The sequence below is a fragment of the Lasioglossum baleicum genome, chromosome 4 (assembly GCF_051020765.1).
Source record: "Lasioglossum baleicum chromosome 4, iyLasBale1, whole genome shotgun sequence".
Classification (NCBI taxonomy): domain Eukaryota; kingdom Metazoa; phylum Arthropoda; class Insecta; order Hymenoptera; family Halictidae; genus Lasioglossum; species Lasioglossum baleicum.
This window is the reverse complement of record NC_134932.1, coordinates 20,037,196-20,059,479: the sequence shown is the minus strand read 5'-3', so window position 1 is coordinate 20,059,479 and position 22,284 is coordinate 20,037,196. Positions and strand designations below refer to the sequence as shown.

At 37.6% G+C, this 22,284-nt stretch overlaps 3 protein-coding genes across 11 annotated transcripts in view; 1 reads left to right on the top strand and 2 right to left on the bottom strand.

The window, feature by feature from the left end:
* Positions 1 to 22,284, top strand: part of LOC143208047 (disks large 1 tumor suppressor protein-like) — a 428,128-nt gene that overhangs the window by 223,654 nt on the left and 182,190 nt on the right. For 2 of the 9 annotated variants that reach the window (XR_013008820.1, XM_076422098.1), the window contains 2 exons: positions 2,647 to 2,685; positions 13,456 to 13,520. The exons of 4 other annotated variants lie outside the window; for them this stretch is intronic. Coding sequence is in view for 2 of the 5 variants with exons in the window: in XM_076422098.1 (XP_076278213.1) it covers positions 2,647 to 2,654 (8 nt within the window). In the remaining 3 variants the exon portion in view is untranslated. Of the gene's footprint in view, positions 1 to 2,644; positions 2,686 to 13,455 lie in introns of those variants that run through there. 3 more of the 9 variants (XR_013008819.1, XM_076422097.1, XR_013008823.1) reach the window with 2 other exon arrangements.
* On the bottom strand, positions 15,011 to 18,011 carry LOC143208050 (very long chain fatty acid elongase 4-like). The gene is made up of 4 exons (XM_076422102.1): positions 17,854 to 18,011; positions 16,840 to 17,111; positions 15,381 to 15,683; positions 15,011 to 15,178 (listed from the first exon to the last, which is right to left on the bottom strand). Exons 1-4 carry the CDS (start codon positions 17,897 to 17,899, stop codon positions 15,011 to 15,013), a joined length of 789 nt encoding a protein of 262 aa, XP_076278217.1. The 5' UTR covers positions 17,900 to 18,011.
* Positions 21,129 to 22,284, bottom strand: part of LOC143208051 (very long chain fatty acid elongase 1-like) — a 3,289-nt gene continuing 2,133 nt past the window's right edge. Inside the window, exons 3-4 of the mRNA XM_076422103.1 lie at positions 22,216 to 22,284; positions 21,129 to 21,587 (exon numbers count right to left, since the gene is read on the bottom strand). The exon at positions 22,216 to 22,284 is cut by the window's right edge and continues 234 nt beyond it. Coding sequence (XP_076278218.1) covers positions 21,423 to 21,587; positions 22,216 to 22,284 — 234 coding nt within the window. The 3' untranslated portion in view covers positions 21,129 to 21,422. The remainder of the gene's footprint in view (positions 21,588 to 22,215) is intronic.

The window sequence follows — 22,284 nt, the reverse complement described above, 5'->3', positions numbered from 1 at the left end:
TTTAAGCAACATCTATATCAATCATGTGCAATAATAAAGCTGAAAAATGTAGATAAAACATTCGCGAAAAATAAATCTGTGTAACATAAAGATTTCCTACCTCAATTGCAACAAACTGGAGTGAAACAGAAATATATTGCCTGCTTTAATAGGTGTAACAGGTTGAGAAAAAGTATGAAAACATTTTTAACTACCCATTGCTGTCATAAGTTTATGAAATCCACTTTATAGGTCTCATAAACTTGACAAAGTTTATAAATAAGGTTTAAAAACTTCAGTCTAAAATATATGATAAAATCTAAACTTGATAAAGTCGACTGAAAATCCGGAGAAAAAATTCCCAATGATCATCAAAATTTCGCGTTACACGACGTCTCCGAAGTAATTCTGTTTTATTTACCAGATCAGAAGGAAGGAAATTTTCATCTTCGGAAACAGTTCCCTTTTATTCGTCAGATCAGAACGAAGAGAATTTTCCTGATCATCCACAGCCAGGTTATTCGATTTCCCGACGGTTTACTGATTGTTAGTGTCGAAGACGGAACGAAGTATGCTGCACTTTCGACAGGAACACTGAGTTTCTGGAAAGTGTGCTCGTTCCTGCAGGCATATGCAAGCGAAACTTTCGGGGGCCGTTCTTGTAAGTCGAAGTTTTGCTGCAGCATGTCGTTTTCCGATCGATTTTGTCCAACGTCCCTGGTCAGCACGGCCAATATTTCGTGGATTAAGTTCAGTTCAACTCCGTTGGTGTCCTAGAATCGTCCAAACCTCGCCGACAGGAGTCTCCTCCATGATATTTTTAATCACACGACGCAGAAAAGTTTAGCGCTCGCGCACGGTCGCGTTGTCGTCGGATAAGTCGGCGCCAAACTTGCTTGCGAAACGCGAACCTACGAACGTTAACGAGAATTTATTTGTCAGTAAAATAATCCAGGAACGGATTAAACTGTTAACGTTGCCGAGGCTCCGCTGTCGCACTTTGTAAATGCAAATTTCACAGATCTGAAGCAGCCTCTGCTGTTCAATTGTAGTTCAAGCTATTCTACGTTATTTCCTAATCTCGCTTAATTTTTAAACAGCTTGCAGCAAACAAACAAAAAACAGATCGTGTGTTTTTAGCGGATTAACTTCGCCGGAAAACGCGAAGAGAAAACATTTTTTTTTAAATATTGCTTTTTTATTGACGGACAATGCAATTGTAGAGTACAGCTTAATTACGCATTTGTTTATCGCATTGAAATCTCGTTAAACGATGCGCGCACACGCGCGAATACCCCGTCCCGTAATTAATAAAGTAAACTGCATAGCTGCATAGATGTTGTATCGGTTCAATTACGGTATGAATTTTACTGTCCCGAAGTCGGGGCGGAAAAATACAAATCCCGTTTTATCTGGCCCGAACCTGATCCGATTCCCATAAAAACGAAATTCTCGTGAAAATCTGAACCGCAACGTCCGGCCATTTTCGATGACTGGCTTTCAATGCTTTTCTGGGTAATTACCGGATTGCGGATTTTACGTATTCGTGACGGAAATGAGTACGTGAAATATAGAATGGCGGAAAGGAGAAGTTAAGGATAACTTCCTAAAATGATTGACTTCTGTGCTTTGTATCCCCGATGTTTAAAATTCTTATTTTGGCACAACGGTTCGAAATCTAGTATCTCGTTGCACTTTTCCACATCAAACCGCAACACATTTTGGTATTCTGTTGTGGACAATAACACTATTTACCCTCGGCTGTAGAAAATATCAAGTTTCATAGATTTTCGGGGAAATTTACTGCAAAATTCACAGACCAACAATTTCTCAGCTGAAACAAACGCCCGGAGTGAAATAAATACAAAGACAATACCCTAATAAACTTAATTTAGAATATTCTTTATGATCATCAATAGTTTTCTTGAAAAATATTCGCAAATATTATTTTTACTGCAGTCGCACAAAAGAGAAATACATAGCACCATTAATTTTTCTCTTAATCTCGCCTATCTATATCTATCATCCTCCATTTCCCGCCCATTGTTCCGCCCACGTGCTTGACCGCGATCTGCATGGTTCGCCGGGAAGCGCGCATAATCGTATTCCTTCCGATTGGTTTCGTCATCGCGGATGCAAACGTTCGCCGATCGACGCCCCGATTCTTAATACGTGATCTATCGTGGAATCTTACGGGCCGTGGAACGCGAGCAGCGACTCGAGTTAAGTTTGTGTATGCAGTCTTCGTTCGGGGGCAAAGTAGGTCGTCGAAATGCGCCGTCACGAAATTACTCTTGATCTTAATCCCTTCGCTTCTGGCCCGCCAATCATGGGACATCCGGTTCGCGGTGGGGAAATCTATTCGCGCAGTGGACGAATTAGGGGTTCAGGTATGCGCAAAATTCGGACAGCTGCTGTATCGTCCGATAACTTCGCTTAGAATTCTTGCAACTGCTGGCGGCCACTTTGGGCATTCGATTAAATGATTTGAATTCATCGGTGGGTTCGATTCGGCACCTTCTACGCAGACATAGTTTGCCACAGTTAGTAATTTAGACTTGATTAAGTGTTTTTATCGTTTTGGATTATCTCGGAGGAAAAAGATCGAAACTTACCGATAACAATTTACTTGCACTGACTGTATCGATAAATGTTTTTCTGTTTCAGGTGAGTAACTTAAAAACAGCTGCTATTCTCATCTTGAATGTAAGTAAATAAGTTGCAGTATATAAAGAATTAATTCTCTGTTCACAAATAAAAATGAGCTTGGAGAATGATATTTTCTTATATGTACTTATATGTCCTCCATATATATGTGTAAGTTAATAACGACTTTCATTTAAAAATTACCAAGGAAGACATTTTATAATTTCGTATAAAAATTCGGCACAAATACATTCTGCAAAGAGTTCTTAATTTGTTGTCTTTTTTGCAGAAGCTCTTTGGTCTAGAGGTTCGAAAAAAGGCAATGAGTACAGTATATATGCAATAAGCGCTCCTTTGTCCCGAGGAGAAAAAATTAATTAGACCGTTCACCTTTCAGTAAACGGAGAAATTAGCAGTGAAAGGTTCTTAAACTTTCGCTTGTGCGGCAATTTCTGAACAAAGCCGATGAAAATGGAGGAAGGAACGGCTTTAGATCGCTCCGGGCTCAGCTACTTGCTGAAGTAGGTAAAATAATTTTGAACGGTGTTTATCAGGCTGGTGTGTCTCGTTGTAATCTCTATCGTGGGAGGATTAATTTATTTTATCATGGAAAAATATAATTAAGTGACCAATGATAGAGAACTACGAGCTTCTTCTTCGACACGTCGCTGTTAATACTAAAATCTAGGATAAAGACAACGTTCAATCGAACACGATTCTTCTTTAGATATTTCGCTTCGTCGGCTGATTGTTAGGGACATTGGCCTCAGGTTCCCTGGCGGTCAAACTATAGAACCTCGTTACCGCTTAATTGTCATTCTTTCTACAAGCTTCAGACTTGGGGGAAATTCTCTGGCTGCTTTGGCCACCTTTGACCACTCTTCCTGGCCTCTTAGGTCACCTCCACAGCCTTGGTAACTACCCAAACCTTGCTGACCAACGCCAACCATGGATACCTTTGTGGTAGCAGCTCCTATACTTGCCTCTAAAGGGCCACTGAACCGGTATACACTCTAACCCGATCCAACATCGATTTCTGTATACGCTACTCTGCTGCGAAATATGATGTGCTTTCCAATCAAAGATACATGAAGAGTTGTTTGAACTTTCTTGCAATTAAAGCTGGCACGCGAGTTTAAATGAAAATAGTAAGAGAAAGTAGTAATTCTATTTTATTTTTTAGAATTCGTCCGACACGTCCGTTCTACTTCCTCCGAATGCTGGAAATGCGAACTTGGCGGATTTCCAAATTTGATTGGAAATACATGGACAAAACACAGCTTCGAATGAAAAAAATTGATTGCGTATTTTCGACTTATTTTCCCACGTAGAATCATCCCCTACAAGGATTGTACCATCAATACTGAGACGCCATTATATTTTATCCGCAAAGTGTACGGTTCGGTATGAATATCGACGAGTTGACACGCGCGCCGCTCGTCATAAAAATCCGATGAACGTGGAAGCGAAGGGTGCCCGATAGAGAAAAGCGGTCGCCGGTGGAATCGGGGGCGAAAAGGGTTTTAAATCATTTCGCAGGGCCATCTTGCGCCGTCGTATTTTCTTTCCACTCAGTCCTCCTCCGCGAACAGTTTCTCGTTCTGAGCCAGTAGAGTGAATTGTTGAGAGAGGTTTAAGGTCGTTCATATATCTATCCCAGGCTATCGATAGCGTTCCCACCAGGAAAATCTTACATTAGTCAGTTTCCCTGCCGCGCCTCGCCGTGTCTCTGTCATATCGAGCGACCGGGGGTGTTTTCCTATTGTTCTCGTCGTCAGGGCGACCGCTTTTTCATCACAATCGTCGCCGCACAAAGAGAAATCATCCGGAATTATTTCCATTGCTGTTTGACAACAATCGTCCTGTGAAATCGATGTTTAATTTGAACGCGACGACAACACGCTGCGCTTTACCCAGCCAAGTTTTTGCATGTGCGAATTCATTAATTTCCATACATTTGATCGGTCGCACGGCGCAGAAGGTAATCGCCGCTATATTTCAAATGCTTTCCGTAAGTTACGCATGAATGGACCGTAAAAAAATATGCGACGGACGCAACTCGTCGTTCGATTCGTCAATTCGAGTGGTACAATGTTTGCTCGGATTACGAAGCATCATGCTAGGACCCTTCGAAAGTTCTGTGTGAATTTTCTCAGATTCCTTTAAGTATATTAAGACTAAAACATTCAAATGTTCTAAAGAAGTCAGAGGAACTGGATATTTGCAATTATCGTACAATACTGTAGCGAAAGTTAGCATACAGAAATTTTGTTGTGATTCAAATACTTTTGTGTCTTCTCTGGTTGTTGGCATACCGCTCTTGTAATTATTGATAATGGTCACAGAACATAAACAAACATTCAGTCACATTGTACGCTTATCTGTCTCCACAAATGTTATTCTTCTAAATGCTATCTTCAAAAGCAAGCGAGTTAAGGGGCCTATTCACGATCAAGCATATTGCGCAACAATTACTGTGTAGCATGGTGTTACGCAAATCCACATTGTATTAATTAGTGTAAAGTTATAGTGGAGCAGCGAGGTAAGCTGTGCGGCGAAAAAGAAGGAAAAACAAAGAAAATACATATGTACTTTTTCTTTAGTGCACCCTTAGGGTGCAGTTATAGTGGAGCGGCGAGCATCGATGATAGCGGCGCGGTGAAAACAAACCAACATTCGTGACAACATTTCGACACATACTAATGAAAAAGTACATATGTATTTTCTTTGTTTTTTTTTCACCGCACAGCTCACCTCGCTGCTCCACTATAAATCCACCCTTAGTCAATCACTATCATTCACGATCGATCATGCTGCGCAATAGACATTGTTGCGCAATATGCTTGATCGTGAATAGGCCCCTTTATTCAAGTGACCTGTTTATATAACACTCCATCTTGTATCTCTATATACATATAATAAAATCGTGTCCGTCTGTCTGTCTGTCTGTCTGTTTGTGACGGCATCAATTGAGAACGGCTGAACGTAGAAAGCTGGGGTTTGAAGCATTAGACGCGTCATTTCTTCGAGAAGGTTTTAGAGCACACCGCATTCGAAAAAGTCAATTCGTTCAAAAGTTGTGACATCATTAGTGACCAAAGACGACTCATATCTTTTGACTTATATATTTGACCTATATTCAATTTGAGATTCTCATTGGGATAGGGAGAGAGCGAGGGAGAGAGTGGGAGAGAGGGGGAGGGGGGAGAGACACGAGGATATGAATAAAAAAACAGAAATCGTTTACGTAGAGAAAATAACTCAGAAAATTGCGTACAAGCGAGATTTTATCGAAACTGTCCACTGTGCGCTGCCTGCCCGGAGGGCCTGGTTACGACGTCGTGCCGCAGGCACGCCACGAGCAGCTAGTATTATTATAATTTTGAATATTGTCAAAACAGCTCCGATATGATGTTCCTTCGAAAATTGCTATGATCGCACACTATCGATAGAGAATGTTGATGCGAGCTCAAAATTCGATCGATGATGTCTATTTGACAGATGAAATTTAGCTCATTCCCAGTGTTTAAACTGGCTCCACCGTTCAAAACATGTACACGTCCACCTATCGTTGTATTTATAATTAGCGTACACTGTCAGGCGACTCCGAAACCGCGCAGAAGTTTCACTCACCTGGCGGACGTGTGAGAAACGTAACAGCAATTAGTCATTAACGGGAGTAATTTCTAAGGGTGACTTTACCGGCCGCAAAATTTTCAATTGAATCGCGAGTTAGTTCTACCGGAAGCTGCAACTATTTTGCGGCGGTTGTTTTTCTTGTTATTTTAGCTTCCTCGTGGCGAAAACTGCGAAATGTAACACGAGGCGGGAAGCCTCTGTAAATAAGGACCGGTGTAACTGGATCGTATCGTACAAGTGCGAATAACTGTTCGCCTGGAGTCTTGTAAGAACATACTGCTAACGTTCATGATAATAGTGATAGTAATTCTCGTCACATATTAACGTTGCCATAGGGTGAAGTGCCCAAATATGAACCACTTTTTGTTGGTCATTTTTTGATTATTTTAGAATGCTCTTTTTCGTCCAAAAAATTATCAGTTGTAGATGCATTTCCTCCCTATAAGATTCTAGGGTCAGGTTTGTTCAAAAATTAATACAGCTTCGGAAAAATATTTTTTTTGTAGTGTGTCATTTGCAGGTTCCAGCGAAAGGAGTTCTTAATATGGTACACCTTGAGTCGCTAACATGACACCTAGTGCCATATTCGGTACTCACATCAAGAATGTCAATAGCTATAGCCATATTAGGAAACCCTTGGTAGTGCCATATTGGGAACTCCATGTGGACTGATCATACTAGCTACTGACAAAGGGAAAATAGCGACATTTAGGAAAGTGAAAGCAACCTGATTATGCATTGAAACGATACATTTTTTGAAATGTCTAACGATGCAGTTTGTATACCATTGAAAACTGATTATCTCACGTCTGAAACATTTTTGTTAGACTATCGGTAAAATTGCGGGGATTACATTCCATTGTCTCGTACTGTTTCGCTCGAGCAGCCGCCGCAGCAAAACAGTTTCTCCTTGTTTCGTAAATCAAGCTCGCAAAAGTTTCATACAAATAGGGAGGGGCACGGGGAATCGGTGTCCTTATTATTACCATAAAAGCGCGTCCCGCTATATTTCATCAAGCCGACTGGCGGTGCAGGAGTAATCGAGTTCTTTCCGAGAGTATGACGTCTCCTAACAATGGTGCTGGTCTTTACTACATCGTGGTAATTCCGCGCCTTATCGCGCGCCGCCTCTACCATCCCGAAAGAAAAATGTCTCTTTGTATCAGCCGTGCTCCGCAACTTTTTCGTTCTTTGTTTCTTAAGCGAGCTCGTTGTTTGCCGGCGCCCTGCTACAAATGACCTGGGTCCACCGTGTCACCATCCAATCATAATTTCATTCGATGTTTAACCTTTTACATTTCCGCAACAAATTTTCTGTTTGGTCTCTTGAAAACAGACCTTTAAAACTCCGTGTAAAATTTTTACTTGTTATGTAATTGACACGTCGGACACACGCCGGACATTTTTATAATGGTATGTTTGAATAAACTGAATTTCATTAGGATTTGTATAATGCAGAAGAATTAATATGTTTTCCACTGTAATTAAATTTAAATTTTCCAGTTCCGATCTTATTTGTTAAAGTATTTTAATTTTCTGAAAAAATGATATTGCTTATTATGAAAAAACGAAACTGATCAAAAGTCGTGTAAAACTATGATTTTCACCATTCTAACCGCTTGTATCTCGCGTGTATGTTAATCGATTTCGATGAAATGTTGAGCATGTGTGACACTATCATACTATAAATCTACAAAATATATATTTTAAATTTTCTTTAAGGGCCCAAATAAAAAAGTTTTAGAAAATTCCTTTTTTATTTTTGCATGTAACCTTGTAAATGATAATTTTTAGGAAATCTTTCCATATCATTTCGCAAACCAATGCTTCTAAGTGGTTATAAAAAATCAGGTCGTTAGATACAATTATAAAAAAGTTATCCTATTTTAACGGGCGTACGAATATTTTTTATATCCACTGTATGTATAACTTGTTTTGGAGAAGAAAATGTGAAAGGGAGTGGGAAAAGAGTGCTGTAGAAAGAAGTACGTGGAAGAGAGAAAAGGATTGTTTAGTAGTTTGGTCCTAGTGACTCAGATGTTTTGTCTGACGTGTATACAGTTTACACAAGTTATCGGTACAACATATACGCCACGTTGACATTATTTACAATAGCGTTGCATGGTACATACATAGAAGACTATGCAGATTCGCGGATTTATTAATCGATACCAGTGGCCTGAAAACAGTATTTCGATTTGGCAGTTTTCCCACATTCGCGAAAACGAATTGAATAACAGAGAAGGTTGTTTCCTTTAATGACGGGAGTAGATAGATATTAGTTTGCTATTTTGTATTGTTCAGGAGAGAACCGTCGACATAGCCAAGTATGTCAACCGGTGTTTCATAGGAAGAACAATAGTCGCGGCAGGCGCAGTGTAAAGTGACGATATAACAGCTCACGGGGAACAAAAGCAGTGCAGGTATACTTGTTTAAAACGCTTATGTCGATCTCTCGATGGTAATGGCTGCTCCACTCTGTTTATGAACGTTCCGTCGCGTAATTCCTCTGCTCACTGTAACATCGGTATTTCTCTTATTTTCCTCCAAATTCATACACATTATTTAAACCAGAGATTGGAATAAAAAAAACTCTTTATGTCCGTGTGCAATGTTTATAAACTGAAATAAAATTTAATTTCTTTCCTGAAATTACAAACAAGTCTGTACGTTACAGCACTCTTCAACGTTCTATGTATTTTATGCGCATTATATTAACGCAGTTTTCACGATTTGCTGATAAACCTATGGATTTCTACAATTATCGTAATCAATAAACTAGGTTTATGGCATCAATAAATAAATAATTAAATTAATTATCATAATCAATATTCAGTATTTCTTATTCTGTGTGTACAGAAATACGAGTCTAACGCTATGAATCGTGTACAAATTAATTCGTGGCGTTCATGATTAATCATTCATACCTTTCCTTTGAATTCGAATTTGTCAACCACTGTATTAACGATTTATTAATCGTGTGTAGGATGAACTTAATGCATAAAAAATGATGAAAAGTACTTTGGGGATTGGAATCCATTGCAAGTGTTCGTAAATAGTCAAGTAAAGAATCAATTCTGGTGTACATTGTCAACGAAAAATAATTAAATGAAATAAATATTACACGCCACACTTAACTTAACGAGATCTCGAAAACAAAACGAGAATCCTCTCTCCACAATCGTTCTCGTATTCATTTACGCGACTGCGAACAGAGGAATCGGTAAAGCCATCGGAAATATTTATTTGCGCTTCCGCGTGCTCTCTCGAGAAATAGCCACTCATTTCTTTGAAAAAGAAGGGAAAAAGTCTGAAAGCACGCCGCGCGGAATGGTATTCGGGAACCATGTTGTTTCGTTCCCTAATAGATTTTGCCGGAGCAGTTATTAGGAATTTCCCGAACGCGGGAAAACAGCTGGAAAACGCTCGCGGGGGAAGCCAACGAAAAGTTTACTCGTTATATTTTTTTTCCGTCGGAGCCTCGCCGAATAGTTACTCGCCGCAATTTGGCAAAAAATATGAGTTTCCATCGTCGCTGGATGCTGGGCGAAAATTTTTTCTTTTTTTTCCCCGTTTCTCTTTTTTTTCGCCATTGCGAATTGTCGGCAATCCGAGTGGCTGGACCGACGACCGCGAAACGAACACTGTTAGATAATGGACTTTTAAAGCCCACACGGCACCGAAAATACGGGGGACGCGTTCGTTAGTATGCCTGTAAAAGGCTTTTGTGTCTCGTGCTTTTCGCGCTCCGAATTATCGCACGATTATTCCCCGCCGATGAATGCCGATTGTTTTCTTCGATATAACGTCAATTGTCGCGCCGCGATAATTGTGCGACTCGAACGATCTCAAATTGCCATCGCTTGGATGAAAGCGGGGCAGAACTTTCGATCATGATCTGTCTAGATCCGTTCAAAGTCTTTTCAGCCGCAGTCGTACAGTGGTAAACTCGAAATATGAAAATTCAAGAATTCATGATTATCGGTCAGAAAATTATAATTCAGAATGCTCTTGTAGTGGCGAACTGTGATCCTACAACACTGCGGTACTGCAATGATCCACGGGGGATGCAAAAAGGGGAGATTTAAACTATTAGGTAATCGGAAAGTTCCGTCCGTTTAGCGTCGAGTAGCCGTAGTTCGAACTGTCGTTAACTATAACGTCTAAAGTAAGGTTAACTTTTTAGTTTGGACATCTTTCAATAAAATTCAATACATAACAATATATTCTTGCATCAATAACATCGTTTTTTTCTACATTGAAAATGTCGGAATTTGAGCCGAATAAGCGTCATTTGCGCGAAGTGTTAATCTTTTGCTTCAATTGGTAGAAAACTGCAGCTGAAGTTCATCGAATGATTGTAGACGTTTATGGCGATAATGCTGTTCGCGATAAAACATGTAGAGAGTAGTTTCGACACTTTAAAAATGGTGATTTCACTGTGGAGGGCAAAGAGCGTTCTGGACGGCTACGAGTATTCGAAGACGGAGAATTGCAGGCATTGGTGGATGAAGATCCATGTCAAACGCAAAAACAAATTGCAGAAGCATTAAATTGTGTTTAATCTGTCATTTCGTTTAAAAGCCTTGGGGAAGGTCTACAAGGAAGGAAAGTAGGTCCCATATGAACTCAAGCCAAGAGACATTGAAAAGCGAAAAACCATCTGCAAACCTCTGCTCGCGGAACGTCACAAACGTTGTCAAAGAAACGTTAGAAGCACTTCGCTGGGAAGTGCTACCCTACGTCTACCTTATTGGCCAGACTGTGCCTCTTCTGACTATCACTTGTTTCGGTCGATGGCACACGCACTTGCTGAGGAACAATTTAATTCGTACGAAGATGTCGAAAAACGGATCTCTGACCGGATGACCTCTAAAGATAAATCATTCTTTCGTCGCGGAATTCGCTTGCTGCCCCAAAGGTGGGGAAAAGTCATCGCCAACGATGGACAATATTTTGATTAATGTACTGTTTCATTTAGTTTCTTAAATAAAGCTCTACTTTTTGTAAAAAGACGGAGGGAACTTTCCGATTGACGTAATATCAACAGCAAATTAGTCAGAAGATTTTTCAATCCAGGTAATTGAAGTCTGTCGCTTCAATGTCGCAGGATTAACGATTGCAAACGAGCATTCACGACTCGAAAAAAATTTGTTCGTTTACTAGAAGTTCGGAGATATTCGTCCGCCGGTAAACTTTCGGGCCGGTTGATAAAACGCTGGTCATTCGCCGGGGATCATTGAAAATAATTTCAAGAAAGAACTGCGCGGTAAGCGAAGATATTTCCATTGTCAGGATGGTTTCGACGATCTAGACCAGCGGCGCGGTCCGGGTCGGCCGACGATTTCGAGTTTCCGGTGGCTGCGGTAGTCCGCGGATCCAATGCTACATGGATGGCACCGTGGGAATCGGTTCGTTCGACTTAACTTTTATCATCCTGGCTGATCGGACGCGCGTACTAACCCGTCGCGTTTCTGTAAGGCAACCGAATAAGGATTCTCAGGGTCTAATGGCACCTAAAGCGAAATGGCGCTGGCGCTGGCTACGTTTTCTTCCCTGGTAATTATCGATTGACTAATGCTGATGATTCGTTTCTGGGAAGAACCTTGTCACTGGCACACTTGGAAAATTGAAGATGTCCCTCCCAATGTAAACGCTTCAATCGACGAAAAAATCTAGAAGGGTGATTTGTTCGGAAAACTTTGTAACCTCTGTGTAAACTCTGTGAGTTTTGGAATGTATAATGATGGGGATTGTTTGAATATGTTTTAATTTTTTGCAAATGAATGATAAGGTAAAGACTAGGTCACGAAGTAATTCATACACTTAATATTATACTCGACGAATTTTTCTAGCGCAAAACCGAACCGGATAATAAAGTCAATAAACACTTTCGCGCGTTTGCATCGATCGTTTAAACAGAAATATCGGATAGTAGACTTTTGTGCATACAAAGCCGTCGCGCGTTTACGTCTAGAGGCGCAACAAATTATGTGCAATCGAATTTAGATGCCTTCTAAAGGAAGCGCTCGAAGCTATCAGGGTCGTTAATGTTTTATCGACGAAATTTAATATTTTTATCCTTTGCGCGGCGACGAGCGTAAATCGAGATCAATTTCCACAATCTTCCGCGATCAAAGGAGCCTATGATGAAAAGGATCTCGGGTTGAAAGGATTTTACTGTGCGACCATTAAAATATCTTATTTCGCAGCCGCTCGGACAGCTTTCAGAGTAGAATAGTTTGTTTGATGCAAGTAATGAGATATATGGGCGAATTTCGCACATTTCCTGCTGGTAAACCGATTTTGTCATCGTTCGAGCGACGCGACGGAGAGCCTCGGATTTAATATACATCGGAACTTTATCTTTCGTAGTTGCACTTTGAAACTCAATCTTTTAAGTATACACACTGAAACCTAATCTCTTAAGGCTACACACTGAAACCCGATCGCGCCTCGGCGGCCATAATTAATCTCTCAGTGGAAATGAAAGATGATGAATTGAACGGTTCCGCCAAAGACTGTATCATCCATTTGATGTTGCCACGCACCGGAGATTCAATTCCGCTGGGATCATCCGGCTATTGTTCAGTTACTCACGCTTTAAATCCTGGCATTAATTAAAAACATGGAAATACTCGTCGCAACAATTCGTGTGCTCGTTAATTCCACTATTTTCTTTCGTTCCTCTCCCTTCGCTTTATCATTCTTTCAAACGTTTCCTGATGCAATTGTCTTTGACGGTTTTTACGCGACCGACAATGGGATACAGTTGCAGAGGGAAGCAAATTGTACTGCGAGAAGTAATTGTCAAACGCTTTAGCATCTTGCACAGGTAACATCAAATGAGCGCGAAAGATTCGACGCGACGGATTCGCAGAAAAATGAAGCGCTACTTTCAACTGCAAAACTTCGAAGTATTTTTAACTCTTCCATTCGGAGCTATTTTAATTTTAACTTTTAATTACGAAATATTTTAACTATTTTAGTTTGTTGCTGACTGTCCATCAAAGCATCTCAAGCTTTGAGAAATTTCAAGAACCGCTAACGAGACCGGGGAAACGTTCCTCAAAAAATATTTGTATTTTCCGACGAAATATATATAACCAGAGTTCTAAAAGTTCATTGCTCGTTCGCGTCTAACTTGCTTGAAACTTACTGATTATATTGATGAATGTTTTTCTGTTTCAGGTGAGTAACTTATCGACATCTGCTATTCGCGAAAATCAGGTATCACATCAAATGTAAGTAAAAACTTTTTGTAAGTTACTCGAAACGAGGCACAGTGGTCTAAATTATGTTCCTACCGCGGAAAAGTGATTACAATTACTTTTATTTTATATACAGCGTGAGTCACTTAACGTTATCACCTCAAATATCTTTGTTGTTTTCAAAGATACATTAAATGTTTTGAGGACAATGTTGAATGGTAAAATGGGACTCATACGATACCAAAAAAAATTTTTTTCATTTTTTAAAATGGAAATACGGTTCAGAGCACTGTGCGATATAGTCATTGATACTTACATTTATGGGCCACGTAGAAGTACAGTGTGCCTCGAATTAATATTCGGACGCTCTAGAAAAGACGACAACTTTTTTTAATATTGTACTGTACTATTTGAACTTTTTTGGGAACCTAGAGCAATTAGTTTAATACAGGATGTGTGAAAAGAAATTTTCTCAAAAATTGCAATTGATCGGAATTGTACAAAAAAATACTAAAAGTTGCATTTCACAACTTTTTTATGTGGGCCCATATCGAAAATTTAAAAAACACGTTTTGTAAAAATCTGTGTCAATTAAACATATTCTGAAAATTTCGTCAAAATGGGTCAACGTTGCAATGAGCTACAAACGTTTAAAAATGGTAAAAATGGTCTCTAACTGCAATAAATCTAAGGCCAGTGGTTTTTTCCGCATCAACCGATTTCGATGAAATTTTCACAGTGCATATAATTAAGACAAATTTACAAAACGTATTTTTTAAATTTTCAATATAGGCTCACATAAAATAGTTGTTAAATGCAACTTTTAGTATTTTTTCTACAATTCCGATCAATTGCAATTTTTGAAAAAATTTCTTTTCACATCCTGTAGTAAACTAATTGCTCTGGCTTCCCAAAAAAGTTCAAATCGTACAGTACAATATTAAAAAAATTATCGTCTTTTTTAGAGCGTCCGAATATTAATTCGAGTCACTGTACTTATGTACATTGCTGCATTCTATTCTAATTGCTGTCGATAGTGACGCGCTTGTTAATGAAGTGTTAATGAAGTATGCTACGTTGACGTTACCTATTGTCTTGAATATTGTAATCTCATTGTATTCTTCTATTAGCGTCATCACTTTGCATACATTACGTATATTCATTTCCTGATGTTCTAGTTACGAAGGAATACTAAAACATATTCGAAGTCTGGTTAGCAGATAATTGCAGATAAATCATAGGGTCTTGGATAATCAGAAAATAACTCTTGAAAAACTTTCATATAAATATTCGAATACATAATTACAAAAGTCACTACAAAATATTGTTAAGAAAATAAAATAAACTTATCTGAATAATCTTTTAGATTGGCGAAATAAGCAAAATCACACGTTCTGCACAACAGAACGTAAACAAAATGAAGGCGAATCACGATTTTCTGTCCTCGTCTTTTTTAATTTGTAAATCGAAGTTGCAGCATTTCAACTAGCTTATATTCAGACCTTCTCCTCTAATAATTTCGAACCCAGTACATTTCAATTCTTTTGCTTTTTCTCAGCCTTGTAGGTCTTCTGGTAAAAGTTATAGAAAAGTGCGAACAGTATGATCATATTGGCAATGTTTACATTCGCTGGAGTCGTTGGTACATGACACGATGGAAGATGTGGCACAAGACAGTGTATCACCAGGATGACAAATTGCACCTATTGTGACAGAGATAAAAATGTATTATCTAAACTTATGAATCACGCGATTCAAGAGGGATTAACACATACACGACCACATGACTAATATTAGTCATAATATATGTGTCATATTATGAAATAACTCTAGTTTCTTTAAACCTAAATGAATTCAAACTATCTACAAACATTGACCAAATAATTGACGCCAACTTTCACTTACCATTTGCATTATTGTGATGAACGGTTTCAGCTTCTTCAGTATTTTCGGCGTTTTATCGCCAAAAGAACTGAAGTAGTAGTAAGTATACATGATAACGTGAACGATGCAGTTCACCAGAACTGGAAACGCAGCCATCTGGATTGCATAGAATTTTGTTACATACCACCCTACCGTCAGGACCGATAAATGATGGTACACATGCAAGAAGGAGACCTGTCTTTCCTTTCTCCTGAGCACAAATATCACTGTCTCAATCAGGTCGATGAGCCTTGACATCCATGCCATCCAAATTGTGTACGCTATCTGTGGGAATGAATGAGTCTAACATTAAAATCAGAATCATGTCAGAATCACCATCACGTGTAACTGAAAATTGCCTTTATAATTGCTGTAAGCAAAATAAAATTTAAATGCAAATCAAAACCCCACTGTGCGCATACACTCAACAATGAAAGGTGCCAAATTCACATGATTATAATGACAATGTCATGATTGTTTATAACTAGCTTGGGGTTTATTAAATCTCGATCAGAGGTTAATCAGATTCACTATGCGAATACATATGTATTATACTTCGGACCGGGAAACTCGATCACTTATATTGTGTAAGATCATTATTTCTTGATATTTTACTATTTTTAATATTACATCGGAAAAATAATACTAATCGAATGACAAAACGTTTCTGTGTTTAGTTTTTCTTATGAAACTTTTACCAATATCACATAATTTAGTGCATATTTGTAATTTATAAAACTTGTTACCGTCAATTAAATAAGTAATCTTCGTAAAAACATATAGTAGTTAAAAACAAAAGAGTTTTCGCAAATATTGTGCACATCTGTTTCACATCTATCGAGGCATTACTGTAATGGTTTTCACATACCAGAGTTGGGCAATAATCAACTAATGTTTAAAAATGACTAATAGTCTTTGTGAATGTTAGTCATAGCAAAATAGTTATTAGTTAAAACTTTTTGAATAGTTAGTGATAACTAATTAATAATATTAATGTATGTAATCGCACAATAGTGACTGATGACTAGACTGCGGATCTTTATGCAAAATAAAAACTGTTTGCATTGTTTGCAAGACACAGGTGTGAAATAAAAATTTCTTTCTTCTTTTCATTATCTGATCAAGCTGAAACCAATACGCTGCTGTCTTTAAATCTTTTTAATATGTCCACTGCTTTAAATTGTGCTTACACATTTTTGTCATAAATGCATAAAATCCGCAGTCTACTGATGACTAAAGATTGATAACTGATCATCAACTACTAATTCATTAATAAGCAATCGCCAACTTAGAGCTGTGACTAACTATTTGCCATTTAGTTATCACTAACTAATCAAAAAGTTTTGACTAATGACTATTTTGCTATGACTAACATTCTAAAAGACTAGTTAGTCATTTTTAAATATTAGTTGATTATTGCCGAGAGAACTCTATCACATACCTGTACTAAGACGGGCTCGAACAAATACTCTGGGACATAGCAGAATTTTGTTGGATCCTTCAACGTTCCCAGTACGAATAACCGTGTGACTATGTATGCATTTATGAAAATTTGGACGACATTGTAGACTTTGATGAAAGTCTTCAAGTTGTACGGTTGTTTATCCTTCATGTAATTCGGTCCCCATTTCAGAACAATGTACAGATACGCGATTAGGATTGATGGTAAGAGATAGTTCGATGATATCAATGGCAGGTCCTGAGTCCTTGGGTCTGGAATAACGAGCGATTACGTTTACCAATCAAATACGATCGCAGAACTACGAAACAGAAGATAAACGGTCTTTGCGCGCCGTATCGCAAACTTTCCTCATCGTTATTCAGTTTCTTAGAACACTGTTTCCCTTTTAAGCTAACATTTGAACTGTAAATTAGCTTTCTCGTGGAGAATTATCTCGTTATAAGCCGGTTAACAGTCACTGACATTCCTACTGAAACTATAGATTATCAATTTCATTGTTTCTTGACACTTCTCTTCGATTACATGTTGGAAAAGAAAATTGGACATTTTGTTGTCTCATTTCCGCAGGCTATCAGAAATTAACCCTTAGCACTCGAGTGGTGATTCTGAGGTACCACTAACAATTGCTGTATCATAATGCAACATAGTGTGTTGACATGTTGGTATATAACCAATTACTAAACATTTAAGTATTCTATGAGGTATTATATCAATTTCATATCCATAAAATGAAAAAAATGTTCAATTTTCGAGTTAAAATAGCTCCGACTGCAAAGGGCTAAGCGATGAATTCATTAAAAAATGTTAAGACTTTAATAACTGTAACATATCAATTTATGAATACATTTAACAATAATGTTAGTAATGTTTGTTTGGTAAAATTATTACACACAAAATATAGAGGTGCTGTTACTTTCAAAGTCAGTAAACTTGATCGAGTAGGTAGATAGACTTTGAAAATTGATGTTATTTAGATTAGAGTTAAGTACATACCAAGATTTTGGTTCCAATAATAATCGAAAAGTTCTGCGATCCCCATTTTATCCAATTGGTATCTTCGCTCTCAACACTTTGAACAAACTACAGTCTAATTTCATTTAACCCCAGTCCTCGGTTATGGACAACTGAAGCACTTGCCACCTATTGTTCGTCATTTGATTAGGTATCAACATAGAATATGCATATATGTACATCTGCATTTGAATTAGTGGATACTACGAATGGGGGAACCACGTGCCAGTCACCAAGTACGGTAGCGAACGAGTCTCTCTCATGAGCTATCTATGTAGGGTAAGGTTGCTAAAGTCGTACCCCTTAAGAAAAAAAGCGTATAAAACTTAGGATTTATCAAATAAATAGAAATTGAATGTGTTATTCAAAACTTGTGTTAATATTGTTGTTATTTATTATAACGAAATTAGAAAATCTATATGCTTTCGTGTAAAATAAACGAAATCTTTAAAAACTTACATCGGTACGACTAAAGGAACCGGTTTCTTAAGTCGTACCACCTATAGCCTAAGTCGTACCTAAGGATTCAATTAAGCAAGAATAATAATTAAAACGTATTTTTCATTAATCTGTTTACATGACACATAGGTATTCAGTTAGTACAAGCATCACAACAAATTTTTTTGTTCTTTTGTCAACTCCAGCGCATAGGTCGTGCACCCATGATTTGCATTTCAAGCATTGAATCATGTTTTCCTCCCGATCTTCTCCACAAATAAAACAAAACCAATCGCTTTTCTTCTTTTTAATTTTTAATGCCAATTCCTTTTTATTAATTACTGCGTTTCTTTTGTTTTCCGCATTTTTTATGTTTTCTTTATTCTGCGTTGACGTTATTTCGATTGACGAGGTAGTACGACTTTGAAACCTCATATGCGTACGACTTAAGACACGGCACAAGTTAAATTTAAAAAGTAAACGTAACCTAACATTGAATAAAATTAATACGATTTCGTTTGGATCAAACGATTATGTAAATTCTACTGAATTTATATTTAATAAGGAACATAATTTTATCAATAATTTACTTGCAAGATTAACTACCAAACATCTGCAGAAAATTATAAGAAAATTGAAATAAACTTACTTCATGACAGGATTTATAATGAGGCTGGTTTATGGTAGACAACAATACGTAAGGCAACTTGGTTGACTCATTGTCAGATGTATATTTGGTTGCCGTTGTATGTACTGTTGTCGCCGTAGGGCGTTCAAAATTCAAGTGGTACGACTTGAGCAGTGCTACGACTTGAACAACCTTACTCTACTATTGAATAAAGAAATGATTGGGAATGTTGTGTCATGGTAAATAAACAAAAAGTTAGTAGGTACTAGGGGTGTGCGAGAACCCGAAATATCGGGTCGGGTCGGGAATACGAAATTTTTTCGAGATTCCCGAAAAATTTCGAGAACCCAGTAATCATTTATATTCGGTTTAATAAATACATTCATAGTTTCGGATTTTTTATTCTAGATGTTTTCGAAATTGAAAGAATGTTGTCCATCACGAATTCTTTTCAAGAGTGTCTTATGTCATATTCTCGAAATTTTCGGGAATCTCGAAATTTTTCGGGAATCTCGTTTTCGGGAACCCGACCCGACCCGACTCGACCTCTTCTCGACTCGTCCTGACCATCGGATTCCCGATATTTCGGGTTCTCGCACACCCTTAGTAGGTACGCATGTAAATGCCCCGTAAAACGAACACCACTAAAAATTTTTGAATCATTATTCACAATATTGTTTAGATTATTATACATATACATGTATTGGTATCTAATCAATTACTACACATTTAGGTATTGTATGAGAGGTATTTAATTAATTCCGAATATAATAATAATAATAATAATAATAATAATAATAATAATTTCATATCTATAAAATGAAAAAATATCATATACACTGGAATTATTCTAGGTAGGCAGAAATGTTTAATTTTTAAGGTAAAATAGCTGCGACTGCAAAGGATTAAAAACATAAATTAAAGATAGTCTTAAAATAGCTTCTAGGATCAATCAAATGGACAGCTGGGAAACTACGAATTAGATAGTCACTCGAAAATACATTTGCGAGTAGTACGTTAATTGCGGGTGTCTAATAGAATTATTGAATTTGATCGCGGCACGGTTTGTGTCGCATGTGTCCATTACTCGTAATACACATCATTCCCAGCTAGTTGGCAACTTCGATTCCAATGTCCATTGAAATATGGACAGCTGATGATCGGTTTATGCTGGTGGTCAAATAGTTTCGCAACTACGCGACGTAATAAACACGAAACGCGAAGAAGATCATTCAAACTAATACATAGACCTTTGGCTACATTAACTCCATTATGTTCCGCACACACGCATTTACTTATAACGTCATAAGTAAGCCGGGATCTACAATTATTAATTTCGCAAGGCTAACGGTCCGACAGGCAATCGCGGACCAAATCAGCAAGATTTACAACTGTACAGAAAATAACACCAATAACAATTCGTACTAAATTTACAGATGCGAGGCATCGTTCGCAATACAATAAAGTGACGCACTCCACAAATATTTGTATTGGACAATTACAAAAGTTCGGGCACGATTTTTCACAGAACTCAAAACCTTTCGTCAAGAAAAAGTTTTTACGAAAATAGAATCCACCAGGCTTGTAAAACGCTGTGGTGACTATATAATTGATTCATTTAATTAGTAATTTTAATTATAATAATTTAATTAATTAATAATATTGATTCCTTTAAGTTAATTCATTATAATGCATTCATTCACAATCATCTAATGCAATAAACAATATTGTCTAGTTCTAGTATTCCTGATTTCTCAATATTTTTCATTTCTTCTCGAGAATTCTCGAGAATTTTTAAGCAAATAAAAAATATTGGAAAACATGATATTTGGACTATCGTTGATAATATTTATCGAAAGCGCAAAAAATATTAACTCAATGTTTATTCCTGTCCAATATGTACATTAGAACGGACCTATACTTGGAGAAAAATTTTTATCGTGATAAAATGCACGCAAGTATCCAGTATTGTTCCTTTAGGTGAGAAAAAAATTTGTGCAAAGTTTGAGATCGATCGGATAAAAGGATGACGTGCACATAAATTGAAAATTTTGAAAATTGTAAAATTCACCTTAACTATATGGAACATGGCACATCGTTGGATTTGTCTTTTTTTCTGAATAGGAATATAGAATAATTATATGACCTCCTTTAAATAAAAATAATGATGACCTTGAAATTTCGAAATATGATTTCCGAAAAATTTGTTTATTTTGCCATTATATTTACCTTATTGAACTCTGTAAATTTCTCCTCTGACATTTTTTCGTATAATCACAAGTAACACAGATATTTACCTACATTAAATATTTTGACTGTTGGTAGGAAATATTCATAAGAATATTCCTCGATTTAAATTTCTCGAGAAATGGAAAATAATCAATTATAAAATTTCTCGAGAAATTCTCGAGAATTATTTCTTTCAGAAATAAAAGCTAATAGTTAAGTTAATATCATTCTCGGTTACAGATGTCTGCGATGTGCTCTACTTAACTTTTTTAGCAGGCGGATAGTTTTTCCTATAGAAATTATAGAAGAGTATGAAGTTGATGGAAAGATTGATGATCGAAACGATGGCCGGTAGCCTCGGTACTGGGCAGGATGGGACCATTGTAATAATGTTTTGCAACATTAGGATTATAAACTGTACCTGTTGGAACCAAAATAGGAACGTGTTAGTGAAATTAACGTCTGATTTGAGGGAAACTGAAGGATCTAAGTCTCTATAGGGTGTCCCAAAAATGTTATACTTCCTCGAAATGGCCGATTCCCGATGTTATTTCAAGTTACTTTTTCCTTTGTGATGAATGAATGTCCTCCGTGACTTAGATAAGGTATTATCAGCGAAACACACGGACCAATCAGAGCGCGGCCACAGCAGGCGGATTCCGGATCAGCCTATGCTAGTACCACGAATCCGTCCGCTGTAACCGCGCACTGATTGGTCTGTGTGTTTCGCTAATAAAAGGAAAAGGTTATTTGAAATGACCTCAGGAATCATCCCTTTCAAAAAAGTACAACATTATTGGGACACCCTACTTAGAATACTTCGCTCAACAATCACAAGTTTAGTAGAATCCACCAGACATGAAATAGTAGAAAGATAAAAGAGTATTAAAATAATCGAAGGAAGAGAGTTGAAAGTAATACATCTATATTTTTAATTTCTTTTAATCTTTCTACTGTTCGCAGACTGATTACGAGTACCGTTGTAAACTTAACAGAGAGAAAGAGAGAGAGAGAGAGAGAGAGATATGTACTAGAAAAATTCTACTTACCATTTGCATTACTGTTATGAGAGGTTTCACAGTATTCAATATTTTTGGCGCTTTGTCTCCCATCGCGCT

Excerpts from the sequence above, each read along its gene's own strand:
- LOC143208050 (XM_076422102.1), bottom strand. The coding sequence starts at position 17,899 with ATGGGGATCGCAGAACTTTTCGATTATTATTGGAACCAAAATCTTG. Across the intron at positions 17,112-17,853 it reads TTATTGGAACCAAAATCTTG|ACCCAAGGACTCAGGACCTG; the intron begins GTATGTACTTAA and ends TCGTTATTCCAG. Across the intron at positions 15,179-15,380 it reads TCATCACAATAATGCAAATG|GTGCAATTTGTCATCCTGGT; the intron begins GTAAGTGAAAGT and ends CTGTCACAATAG.